At 34.9% G+C, this 12857-nt stretch overlaps 1 protein-coding gene across 1 annotated transcript; it reads left to right on the top strand.

Moving 5' to 3' along the window:
• Positions 1-285: 285 nt before the first annotated feature.
• CLEC2A (C-type lectin domain family 2 member A) lies at positions 286-12280 on the top strand. Its single transcript, XM_032854959.1, is given in 5 exon segments — positions 286-440; positions 4994-5074; positions 8158-8321; positions 9993-10096; positions 11617-12280. Coding segments are annotated over 5 exon segments (507 nt in total). The 5' UTR covers positions 286-385; the 3' UTR covers positions 11720-12280.
• The last annotated feature ends 577 nt before the right edge of the window (positions 12281-12857 follow it).

The following is a 12857-nucleotide window of genomic DNA, read 5'->3' as shown; positions in this document are numbered from 1 at the left end:
CTTTTATAAAAATGGGAAGTGAGATAATTCCAAGAAATAGTAAGGAGTGCTTTAATAAGATGAACATTTTTTTCTGTGTGTTCCACGCAATATGGCACACAGGACTTTTTATTATTTGTGGACAAAAATATTCTGCCAATTTTATAATACTCTTGTGCAAACATGCTTTTGGATGAGTCAATTTTCCATTTTTAATGATGTGTTCACATTTATCTCTGATCTGAACTGATAAGACTGATTACTCACCACTTCTCCTTGGATTAAATAAATGTGTTGTCAGTTGTTTCGCTCCTGTTATACAGAAAGCTTGCTTGGCTTTTTGTGATCCAAGTCTGTAAGTCCTTCTAGTTATCTTCTTTGATTTGGATCAATCACCACAGTTGCCATGATCACCCCAGAGCAGCATGATGGCAGGCATGATAACTGGAAACACAGGATAAGTAAGTTCCTTTGGGTGAGGGAGAATGAAGGGGGAAAAAACAAACCAAATACAGAACAGCCTAATAATGCTGACCTCTTAAGGAGGAAAACTACTAAAGTTTATGAGGCAGAGAAAGCACTTCTGTAAAACAATGCAAAATTTAGTAGAAGGTATGGAATTTTGTCTCTGTTAGAGTGTAAGCTTGTATGTATGAAGATATTCGGGGTGAATTTTATGGTGTGTGCATTATATGCCAATAAAAAGGTTTTTTAAATGTAATTTTACAGCAAAGAGAAGTTATTTACCACAGTTTTACCCAATCCTGTAACCAAGATTGCTTTCTCTGTCTCAACCAGCACAGACCAAGGATGGATAGAAATAGCTAATATCCTGCTGAAGTGAATGAAGATGTTTTTAAATGTATGTGCTTGGGTCAAGTTGACTTTCAGAATCATTAGGTGTCCGGTTCTTTTGTTGTTTCCCCAGCATCATCTTGATATTATAGGAAATATACATAGAGAAAATCTGGAAGTGGCTTGAAGATAAAGAAGCTGAAAGGGGCTTTTGAAGAAGTGTAAAGATTGACTGAATCTAGCAGAAATTTCTATACTAGAATATTTTTAATGATAATATCTCTGTTTTACAAGACAATTTCAATTTTGAGAAATTTTAATTAGAAGAATATTTCTTTACTAAATATATGTAATGCCAGTGATTATTCACTTAGGAGTGGTTCAAGTGCTAAATTTATTTTGTTTATTTAATTTTTTATAAAATATTTTATTTTTATTTTTTTTTACCACAGTAAAATAAATTCAGACTTTCTCTCCATCATGGATTTTGAGTACTCATCACATACACTCAGGAGGCCTAGGTGGCTTTTGGGTTGTAGAACATGCAATAATTGTCCAAAGGCCAGATGGAAGAAAGCAAAAGCAAAAAGCAAAAAGTTTCCTCGAATGCATTTTGTATTTTGTCTCTTTATACTGCTGCATCTCCCAACTGCAAGCCTGGAGCCTTACCACTCACTCACCATTAATGCACACACATACACTCACATGCACATAGAGTAGCCTTGGATCTCCACAGGGGGTTCTAGCAGCGCTTCCTGTAATTTCTCAAGTCTGTGTGTCTTTCCCTCACTTTTGTATTTTCCCTAGGTTATTTTTTAAGGGTGGAAGCAGATATCTATGGACTGTTATTTTTTTGTACACTAAAGAACTTGTTCAAGGATGAATTAATAGAATGACTGATTTTTCATATCAGAATTTGTATCCTCATGCCACTGAGTAAGTCTCTTTGATATCATTGAAAAATAAAAAACTTAGGTTTTTAAAAAGTTTAGAGGTGTGGTGTATAAGGGAGTCCCAGATAGAGTTAAGTGTAAGGGGATGGATATATTACTAGCAGTAGCAGAAGAAAAAATATCGTAAGTGAAGAAAAATATGAGTCTAGAATTTGAAAAAGCATACACAATGCTGAAAAGAAAGGTTAAAAGGATTTTTCATAATTTGATGACTTATACTAAATTTCAAAACATCAAGAATAAAGAGAAAATCTTGAAAGGCCTCAAAGAGGAGGAAACCACACAAACCAAATGAACTTCAAGATAATGAAAATCCTTCTCTGAATGGTAGGTCGCTCATCAGCAACAGCAGCTGCATAAAAAGAACAGAACAAATTCTTCACATTTATAAAGGAGAAAATGCTTAAATTCAGGTTTTTAATTCAGTCTATCAGATGTTGGGGGAAATTTTTCAGATGTAAAAATTTAACGTAATTGCTACTCATAGACCCTTTCTAAATGAATTTCTCAGAAAGTGGAATCAAACAAAAATACAAAATGCAGTGAGTTTTAACTAGATGTGCTCTGGTGCGCTTGTGAAATGAGACCTGATGTCATCTCCGCCAGAACTAAAGCCCTGCAGAACTCTCTTGTTGGGAAACATTAGGTACTCAGGGGTTTGCACTGGTCTTCTGGAGGAGGGCCCACTGCACTGGGATGGAGGCAAGTATTCCAGCCAAGCCAGCGGACCTTTAAAACTCCAGGCTTTAAGCTCTGTTCATTGTAAGAATTCATAAAATTCAGCCTCTCTGATTTTGCAAGCCAGTGTCTTTGGGGAAATGTTCTTATGCAATCCCCTGTGTGCTCCTCTCTCTCTTGTCCTTGTCTACAACCACATCTCTCTCCCCTTCATGGCACCCATGATCTATTTCTCCTCTAAAACACATATCTTGGGGCGCCTGGGTGGCTCAGTGGGTTAAGCCTCGGCCTTCGGCTCAGGTCATGATCCCAGGGTCCTGGGATCGAGCCCCACATCGGGCTCTCTGCTCAGCAGGGAGCCTGCTTCCCCCTCTCTCTCTGCCTGTTGCTCTGCCTACTTGTGATCTCTGTCTGTCAAATAAATAAATAAAATCTTTAAAAAAAAATAAATAAAGTAAAACACATATCTTACCTCCTTCGATGTGGCATCCTCTCTCTTTTTTATTATGGAGTTTTGTCATGAGCATGGTATGCATGTGCATACATGAGTTGTGTCTTTCCACAATTTCGACTTTATTCAATCATAAAGCAAAGTTAATCACAATTATAAAGCAGCTTCAGGATTTCAAACTCAATGACATTTCACTGTGTGATTAAACTTGGCTCCTATACAACACACAGAGCAGAACATAGGATAAACCAGACAAAAAACCAAGATAATGAAAGGGTATAGGAAGTTAATAAACTAAACACAATGTCAGTCTATGGGTGCACAGTTGAGATGAGACTTATCTGGTTTGAGTCAACTCTTGGCACTTACTGCTTTTTATGTTCAAGCAGTGAAGAACCTCACTCTGTTGAGATCAGTCAGGTGGAGCCTTCAGCAGCTGAAGTTGCCTTTTTAAGTGGTCACATGGAGAAGTCATGTCTGATGAGTCTGACAGCGTGCTGCAAAAATCCTCTCCTTTTTAAATGGATTTAATTGGTCTTAGGCCTCTGCAGACCTGTTTCTTATCAATTCTGGACTGTCTATCGATGCTGGTCCCAGCGATATCTTGTAGATGTTGTACCTTTTTTTTTTAAAGATTTTATTTATTTATTTGACAGACAGAGATCGCAAGTAGGCAGAGAGGCAGGCAGGGAGACAGGGGGAAGCAGACTCCCTGCTGAGCAGAGAGCCCGATGCGGGGCTCGATCCCAGGACCCTGGGATCATGGCCTGAGCCGAAGGCAGAGGCTTTAACCCACTGAGCCACCCAGGTGCCCCTCATAGATCCTTTAAGTACTTGTGTCACAGCTCGTCATAGGTCCCTGCTTAACATGAGAGACTTCATTTTGCTCTCTACAAGTTTGTTCTGTCAGTCTTCAGGTGGACTTATAGGGTATTTAAGATAATTTGATAGTTCTTTAATTGTGTTCATGGGATGAGAGGAGACTTGGGTCTTCCTACTCTGCCATCTTTCTGCCTCCCCAAATCCTTTCTTCTGACATTTAAATGTGTGGATGGAAAACATTCTTTCTACATCTGCCAATAATTTGTCAAACAAGATGATCTTAATCACTGCTAAAATTATTACTTTTTTAAAGATTTTATTATTTATTTGACAGACAGAGATCACAAGTGGGCAGAGAGGCAAGCGGGGAAGGGGGGGCAAAGGGGAGGCAAGGAGGCAGGCTCCTTGCTGAGCAGAGAACCTGACACCGGGCTTGATCCCAGGACCTTAAGTTCATGAGCTGAGCCAAAAGCAGAGGCTTAAGCCACTGAGCCACCCAGGCACCCCTAAAATTATTACTGTTTTCTTTTCTTCACCTCATAACATTTCCATGAGTGCCAAATCCCCTCTCTAATTCATTCTGCTTACCACAAATTACTACTTTTATCTTGGCATTTCCTTGCTTAAATGCATTAAATTTCCCACTATTGCTTAAGAATAAAGAAAATGATTTATCTTACATGCTTCTTCTGTCAAATGACCTTATGACTTTCCTTTCTCCCCGATCTTTGATTTTGTTGATTTGTGTATCTTTCGTAGCCATTTGTCTGATCATAGCCCTTTTGTTGAACATTATACTTTCTTGACTACAATCCACCATTCACACTATTTCTACCTTTGAAATAACCTTGCCTTTCCTCCCTCCTTTCAACCAGTCTAAGTGATCTTCTCCACCGCTGATGCCCTATCTGAACAGCTACAGTGGTCATTGGTACTTTCCATCTTTGCATTTTATAAGGCCATTGTATCCTTTATTACTTTATGATATAGATGCTTTTTTTTAAACTCTTTTTTTAAAAGATTTTATTTATTTGACAGAGAAAGAGAGATCACAAGTAGGCAGAGAGGCAGGCAGAAAGAGAGGGGGAAGCAGGCTCCTCACTGAGCAGAGAGCCTGATGCAGGCCTTGATCCCAGGACCTTGAGATCATGACCTGAGCCAAAGGCAGAGGCTTAACCCACTGAGCCATCCAGGTACCCAATATAGATGCTTTTAATTTGAGTTTTAAAATTGATTACTATGAAGGAGAATAAATGAAAATATTCAGGCAGGGTTTCTCTGCAAATTTTACAGTAGATATTTATTTATTTTGCAGTTTGCAAGTTGAAAAAATGCTGGATGTTATACCTTTGTATGTGCATCATACTTCTCATAGTGGTCATTCTTGTGATAGCAGGTGAGTGGCTGAGCTCATAAACTTTCTATGGTTCTTTGTGCCCATTAGGGTCAATCCTATCTCAAAAATAATTCTAGATCTCTCAAATCTGAAGTAACAAAAAGGTCTTATAAAGACAAATTCTCAGGTTCCTACTAATTTGGCAGGTTTTACCATACACTTTGTCTCTCTCAAAAATACTCTTTTTTTAAAAGATTTTATTTATTTGTTTGACAGAGGGAGAGAAAGAACACAAGTAGAGGGAGTGGCAGAGAGAGAGGGTGAGGACCCCAGGATCATGACCTGAGCTGAAGGCAGAGGCTAAGCCACCCAGGCACCCCTCTCAAAAATGCTCTTGGGTCTTCTCTTGATACCAGCCATTCTGACTGGGATGAGGTGATATTTCATTATGGTTTTGACTTGAGTTTCCCTAATGATTAGGGAAAAAAGAGCATTCTTTTATTGTCTGTTAGCCATCTGCATGTCTTCTTTGGAAAAATATCTATTCAGGTCCTCTCTTCATTTTTTAATTGGATTATTTGGGGTTTAGTGTTATGAGTTATTTGTATATTTTGGATATTAACTCCTTATTGGATATATCATTTGTAAATGAATACATAAAGAAGACGTGGTATATAAACATAATGGAATATTATTCAGACATTAGAAGAATGAAATCTTGCCATTGTGACAACATGGATAGAGCTAGAGGGTATTGTGTGAGGTGAAGTAAGACAAAGAAATATGCCATATTACTTCAATTATATGTAGAATCTAACAAGTAAAATAAAATAAACAAACAAAAAACAGACTCAGACTCAAAAATACAGAGAACAAACTGGTGGTTGCAAGAGGGAGGGAATGAGCAAAATAGGTGAAAGGCATTAAGAGGTACAAATTTCTAGTTATAAAATAGATAAGTTACAGAGATTAAAAATACAGCATCAGGAATATAGTCAAGAATATAATAACTTTGTAAGGTGACAGATGGTAACTATATTTATCACGGTGAGCATTTTGTAGTATATAAAATTGACAAATCACTATGTTGTATACCTGAAATTAATATATTTAGCTTCAATTTAAAAAGTAAATTAAAAACTAGCACTGGTGGCTTAGTCAGTAGAGCAAGCAACTTGATCTCTGAGTCATGAGTTTGAACCCCACATTGGGTGTAGAGATCACTTAACAAAAAACAAAAACTAAATATCCTAAATCTCACATTACAGTTATGTTCCCAAATTTATAGAAGTTCTTAATCTTTAAGTAAAGTAATAATAAATTCTGAAGTGACCACCAGATAACAACAGCAATAGTTATGTTTTTTAATGGAGCATACTTTGCACCAGTTGAAGAACCAATGCTAATTATACTATATTTATTATTTATATTTAATTCTCACAAGAACAAGAAACAACTATAATTATGAAATCCATTTACAGGCAAAGAAACAGAAGCCTGAGTGAGTAAGTTGCCTCTCACAAATAACAAATTCCAGAGCCAGAATCGAGACTCTTCTTGTCTGGCTGGCTCTAATTGCTCGTATTTTAACCACCATGCAATACAGCCCATATAGCTGCAGTATCTCTTTGCTCTTATTTCTCTTGGATTAAGATTAAGTTACATTACTAATAGTTGTTCTATGATATATTTATTATGTTAAAAGAAAAAAAATGAAATAAAGACATAAGTGAATTGTGGCGATTTTGTCTATTGGAGTAGATATGTAAAAATGAAGATACTAATTTTCTTCTGGACATTAATGGCTCATTTTGTGAAAATAATTCAAAGGTAGGTTTTAAAATTCCTGATCCATGTAATAGTCTCAGAATTTGATTTTCCATATGCATGTTTTACTTAATATAACACTTAAGTTGGCACTTACATTAAAGTAACATTTAGCACTCTTGATTCTTATTTTCTTTGTCATTCACAGAGTACCAGTACTGTTCTTGCATATAGCTTTTTCTGTCATCATAGCGTCCTTGGAGCTTAATGTTATTGATATTTAAATATCTAGCAGTTAAATAATTATATCATTATTATTATTATTATTATTATTATTATTTTAGTGACCTCTATACTCCACGTGGGGTGGGAACTCATGACTCAGAGATCAAGAGTCCCAAGCACCTTTGAACTGAGCCAGCAGGTGCCCCAGAATTTAAATATTTATAAAGAAGTGTTTCTATAAGAAACCTTTATATTCATTCATTAATTAATTTAAAAAATTGAAACACAATATATTTCATTACCTAGGTATGGTAGCCTGGATCTGCTTCCAAATATTTATATATATTTAAGTATATATAAATATATATATATATATTTATATTTAAATAAATTAAATAAATAAATAAATAAATAAGTAAAATGTTATGTATTATACATCATGGCAAATGAGGAGAGAAGGCTTTGGAGTTGAACTGACAGTTGAACATTTACTTGGTTCTTTGCTAGTTACATTAACTTATTCAAACAGTTGGAGGGTAAGGACTTTATCTTATTCTGATTACTCAACACCTAACTAAAACCTTGAAAAAGAAAATTTTCAAAACACTCTATGCAGAAATCAGTTCCTCATGATTCCAGCTTCTTTGGCACTGAATATTGGTGAAGTAGAACAAATGTTTTACTAACTTATATTCCAATGATGTGTTGTCATGTACAGAGAGTTTTACTTCCCTAGCTTGGATGTCCTTTCTTGCCTTAAAGCATTTCATTTCTCAAGGTAAAGGTGAGCTTTCTCACCCTAGTCTGTGAAGTCTAATTTGTCTTTATGTTTCTAGGACTTTTTGTCAGTTGTTAAATTTTATACTTTTTTTGGGGGGGTGGGGAGGATGGCAATATAGACTATGAGAGGCCAGTAGTTCCATTCTTCAAAGAAGAAGCCAGGGAAATTGGATAAACTATGGACTGCCCGACCATTAAGTGGTTTTCCTTACAGACAGCTGAACTGAATTTGTCCATCATCCCATGAGTGAAGTTAATTTTACAGACTGCAAACCATAGGAATAAAAGTAAACCTGATTCATCAGAATGAAAGAAATACTCTTTAACTTACTTTTTATCTGATAATTTCTTTCTTTTTTCAATATTTCCAGTATTTTTCAAATGTCCCAAAACTGTGGAATGTTCAGGTGAATGGATTGGAGTAAGAAAGAAGTGTTTCTATTTTTCCAGTGATACCAAAAATTGGATAGCCAGTGAACAATTTTGCCTTTCACAGGGATCAGAACTTGCTCATATTGATACACAAGAGAATACGGTAAGAAAAGGGGAAAGTTCTTAACCATTTCAGAGCTTAAGTTTGTACAAAGAGAATAAAAATGATAAACGTGAATATGAAAATATATGTCAGACAGTGTTCTAAGTGTAACTATAAAACTCATGTAAACCAACCAGTGCCTATGAAGTACATATGAAAATACCCGTATTTTATAGCTGAAGACAGTTAGGCACAGAGATATTATGTAGCATAGCCATTATCACACAGCCAGAACTTGTTGAACTGGGATTTGAACTTAGTCAAATTAGCTGGTGATGTTATGTCCTTAAAAATAATGCATGCTGTTTATATAGCTAAATGTCTTTATTTAATGTTCTTAAATTATTAAATGGATAGTTTTTAATACCTTTAAATTTTTATTCTGCCAAGAATGGCCTGGAAAAATTAAAACCAAAAAATAGATATGGCTCTTAGAATTTAGGCTGAGGCTCTGAGGGAAATAGCAGTTTGAAGAACATGAGACCATGGACAGAAGTGAAAAAACATGAAGAAGAGGGACTTGGGTTGCAGGAACGCTGGATGAGGGAATATGTTTGTTTATAAAGAGAGCTGACTAAACTCTATATAGCAAGGAACCAAGAGAAGAGAAAGGAAATCTATCATTCAATATATTTTTATTGCAATAAATCATAATCATCCAGAAGTTAGTTTGGTTTCTGATTATATGAGAAAACCTACAGCAGCAATAACATTCTTATTTTGGTATCTCCTCAAAGGACAGTTAGTTGATCCTTGAACAATATAGGCTTGAACTGTACAGGTCCACTTACATGCAGATTATTTTCAACAAACAGTACAGCACTGTAAGTGTATTTTTTCTTCCTTGTGATTTTCTGAACAACATTTCGTTTTCTCTAGTTTACTACTTTATTGTAAGAAAGAAATATATATATATATAATATATATAGCATACAAAATGTGGGTTGTTTATCTTAGCAATAATGCTTTGTGTCAATAGTAAGCTATTAGTAGTTGAATTTGGGGGGAATCAAGAGTTATGCTTAGGTTTTCAACTGCATGGCAGCATTGTTCAAGGATCAAATGTAGTTTATGACTGAATTTTCCTATTTTTAGCAGTAGTTATACTTTCTATTAAACACTTTCCCCCTGAAATACCTCCTCTGTGACTTTTGAGAGAGGACCTGTGCATAAAACAAAATGGAAACATTAGTTCTCTGTCACTCTTACAAACGTTCTGTATCAGTTCCTAGAGAAAATGCTCAGCTCCTGATTTTGTCGTCCAAACACACACAAACATCTTATCAGTTTATAGTCTCTGTCATTCACTCTGTGACTAAAACATACTGATGGCCCAGTTTGGAGGAAATTAATTCAAATACGTTTTCCTCATCAGTTTCTCATTTGAGAGATAGAAATTACCCCTAAAGATAATTTGAGACAGTGTAGTTCAGAAAACTGCAATGACTTGATGAAAGTCACTCTATTGTTTACAGATTTTTAAGAAGTGAAAGAGCAAAGTGAAAATCTTTCTGATAAACTAACCTAATATCCCTACCTGTTGCTAAAGAGGCATTACGGCATGCAGATTAGGATGTAAATCATAAAGATGAGAAGGTTGGGATGAGAAGTGTGTTCAGCAATGTGATCTAAAAGATTATGTAATGGATAATACCCTGATTTTTGTGAAAGGAGTTTTTGAGGAGACATGCAGGAACTTTTATGCACTGGATTGGATTGAACAGAAAACAAGGAGAATCTTGGAAATAGACAAATGGTACCATATTCAATCCTTGGTGAGTTTCAATTTTAGTAGGAAAGGTTTTATTCTGGTATGCAAACATTTTAAATAATTTTAAGTGAATTATTATAAAGAAATCTTTCTATTTTCTATGTGCAATTACCTTTCTTAGTCTTTACCCTGAGACATGTGCCCTTTCACATCGAAACATACCTTAGAGCAACCTATCTTCTTTCTACTTTAAGTGATACAGTGAAATTTTTCTTCTGTTTTATTTTTGTTTATTTCATTTTATTTTTATTGCCAAAGTCTTGCAAATAAACACTCCTTTCGCTAATTCAAATTCAAATTTTATTTCAAATTTCAAGCCAAACCACATGTATTACTTGCATTTTCTTTTTTTAAAGAAAGTGCAAGTATCTTATTTATTCATTTATTTGACAGAGAAAGAGTACAAGCAAGGGGAGCAGCAGAGGGAGAGGGAGAAGCAGACTCCCCATGGAGCAGAGAGCCAAATGTAGGGCTTGATCCCAGGACCCTGGGATCATGACCTGAGCTGAAGGCAGATGTTTAAGCAACTGAGCTACCCAGTTGCCCCAACTTGCACCTTTTTTAAATGAGTTTATTTATACAGGATCTCTTTTTTTTTATTGTGTTATGCTAGTCACCATACATTATATCATTAGTTTTTGATGTAGTGTTCCATGATTCATTGTTTGTCTATAACACCCAGTGCTCCATGCAATCCGTGCCACAAGATCTCTTTGTTTTAAAGAGTAAGTGACCACATTGTTGTCTTTAACTTTCCGTAAGTCCATTGTAAACCATATTATTTATTTATTTAACTGTTACTGAGTAATGTTGTTTTCTCACTTGCATACTATTATAACTGAAAATAAAGGCTGTGTGACTTTTCTTTTCTATCCACATACTCCTGCCTTAATATTTCATCAACTGCTAGATAAACAGTGGGAACCAATTAAAAAATGTTAAAATATGTGAGATAAGACAAATTACACTTACTATGAAAGAAGGAAAAACTCCATAAACAGAGCAAATCAATAAAATTAATATAGCAATTAGTCTCTTCGGTTTCTATCTCAGTACATTTTTCAAATGCATCAAATGAATATAAATCTTATTTCTTACTTTCAAAAAGGAACATTGGCTGAAAATAACTGCTTTAAAGAAACTCCAGAGATCTTTCAATTTAGCAACCACAGTCTCTCTCCTGATAGATGGATGAAAATAGATATAGATAGATAGATAAATATAGATAGACATTGACTTATAGCTATATTCATGGTTTATCCATGTCCATCTATACCTATAGCTGCCTTTCTATTTATTGTTCTAAATAATGTTACACTTTATACTAAGAATTATAATTAAATACCTACATTTAGTCTTCTATTTCTTTGATGTACCAGATTTTTTTGTGTGTGTAGCATATGGTGATGAGTGAGCATGGAGCTCAATGTTTTGTGTAAAGTGTTTCAGAGTACTTGAATCTTAATTTTATTCTTGAGTACAGCTGTAAGTGGTTCTCAAACTAATTTTAATGGTTCTTTTCAGGTTTGAAATTAGTGGGAATGGATCCTTTGCTTTTCTGAATGCTGACGGAGTCCATAGTTCTAGGGGATTTATTGATATTAAATGGATTTGCAGCAAATTTTAATTTTAATTGAGAAAAAAAACTGGAAAATGACTCTCACACTTCAGAGATAAAGAAAAGGCCTAGGTAGGCAATAGTTCTCACTAGTTATGTTGCTGAATACTGAATTTTGCAGATTTTAAACAAAGGAATTAAAAACTGTTGAATGAAAGAACCTCATCAAATCAAGACACACAACTGCCCATTATAAGCACAAATCAGGAAACTTCTACTAAAGAGAAGCAAATAAAGTAATGACAAATAATTAGATGACATGCAACTGCAATAATGATTTTAAGCAAATTTAAAGAGATCTATGTTGATAGGCCAGCCAACATTTACTTAGCTTAAGAGTTAGAGAAATATATGTGTTCCAAATGTGTAAATATTACAAAATACTAACAATAATAACTTTGGCGGAAAGAAATGTTATAAGAGAATAACCTATGAAAAGACATTCACTTCAATGACATAAAAACAAGGAAAAACCCACCCATAAGGATCCTAACTCTATCAATAAAAATCACTGATAAATGATCAGAATTATATATTAAATTATAAAGCTCACTCAAAGCAATCTACAGATTCAATCCTCATCAAAATACCAATGGTATATTTCACAGAATTAGAACCAAGAATCTTAAAATTTGTATGGGATCACAAAAGACTCCAAAGCAGTCTTGAGGAAGAAGAACAAAGCTGGAGGCATCCCACTCCCTGATTTCAAACTATGCTACCAAGCTGTAGTAATCATAATAGTATGGTACTGGCACAAAAACAGATTCATGAATCAATGGAATAGAATAGAGACCCCAGAAATAAAACCCATGCTTATATGTCAATTAACTTCTGACAAAGGAGGTACAAATATAAAATGGGGAAAAGACAGTCATTTCAATAAATAGTGTTGGAAAAACTGGACACTACATGCCAAGGAATGAAACTGACCACTATCTTACACCATAGACAAAAATAAATTCAAATTGAATGAAAGGCTTTACTATGAGACCTGAACCATAAAACTCTCAGAAGAAAACAGAGATGGTAAGCCATTTGACATCAGAATTTTTTTTTTTTTTTGGACCAGTGTCCTCAGACAAAGCAACAAAAACGAAATTAAACAAATGAGATTACTCAAACTGGAGATCTTTTGCACAGTGAA

This window comes from Lontra canadensis, unplaced genomic scaffold, assembly GCF_010015895.1.
Source record: "Lontra canadensis isolate GAN:19392208 unplaced genomic scaffold, GSC_riverotter_1.0 scaffold9, whole genome shotgun sequence".
In the NCBI taxonomy this organism is placed as follows: Eukaryota; Metazoa; Chordata; class Mammalia; order Carnivora; family Mustelidae; genus Lontra; species Lontra canadensis.
This window is presented reverse-complemented; position numbering and strand designations above follow the sequence as displayed.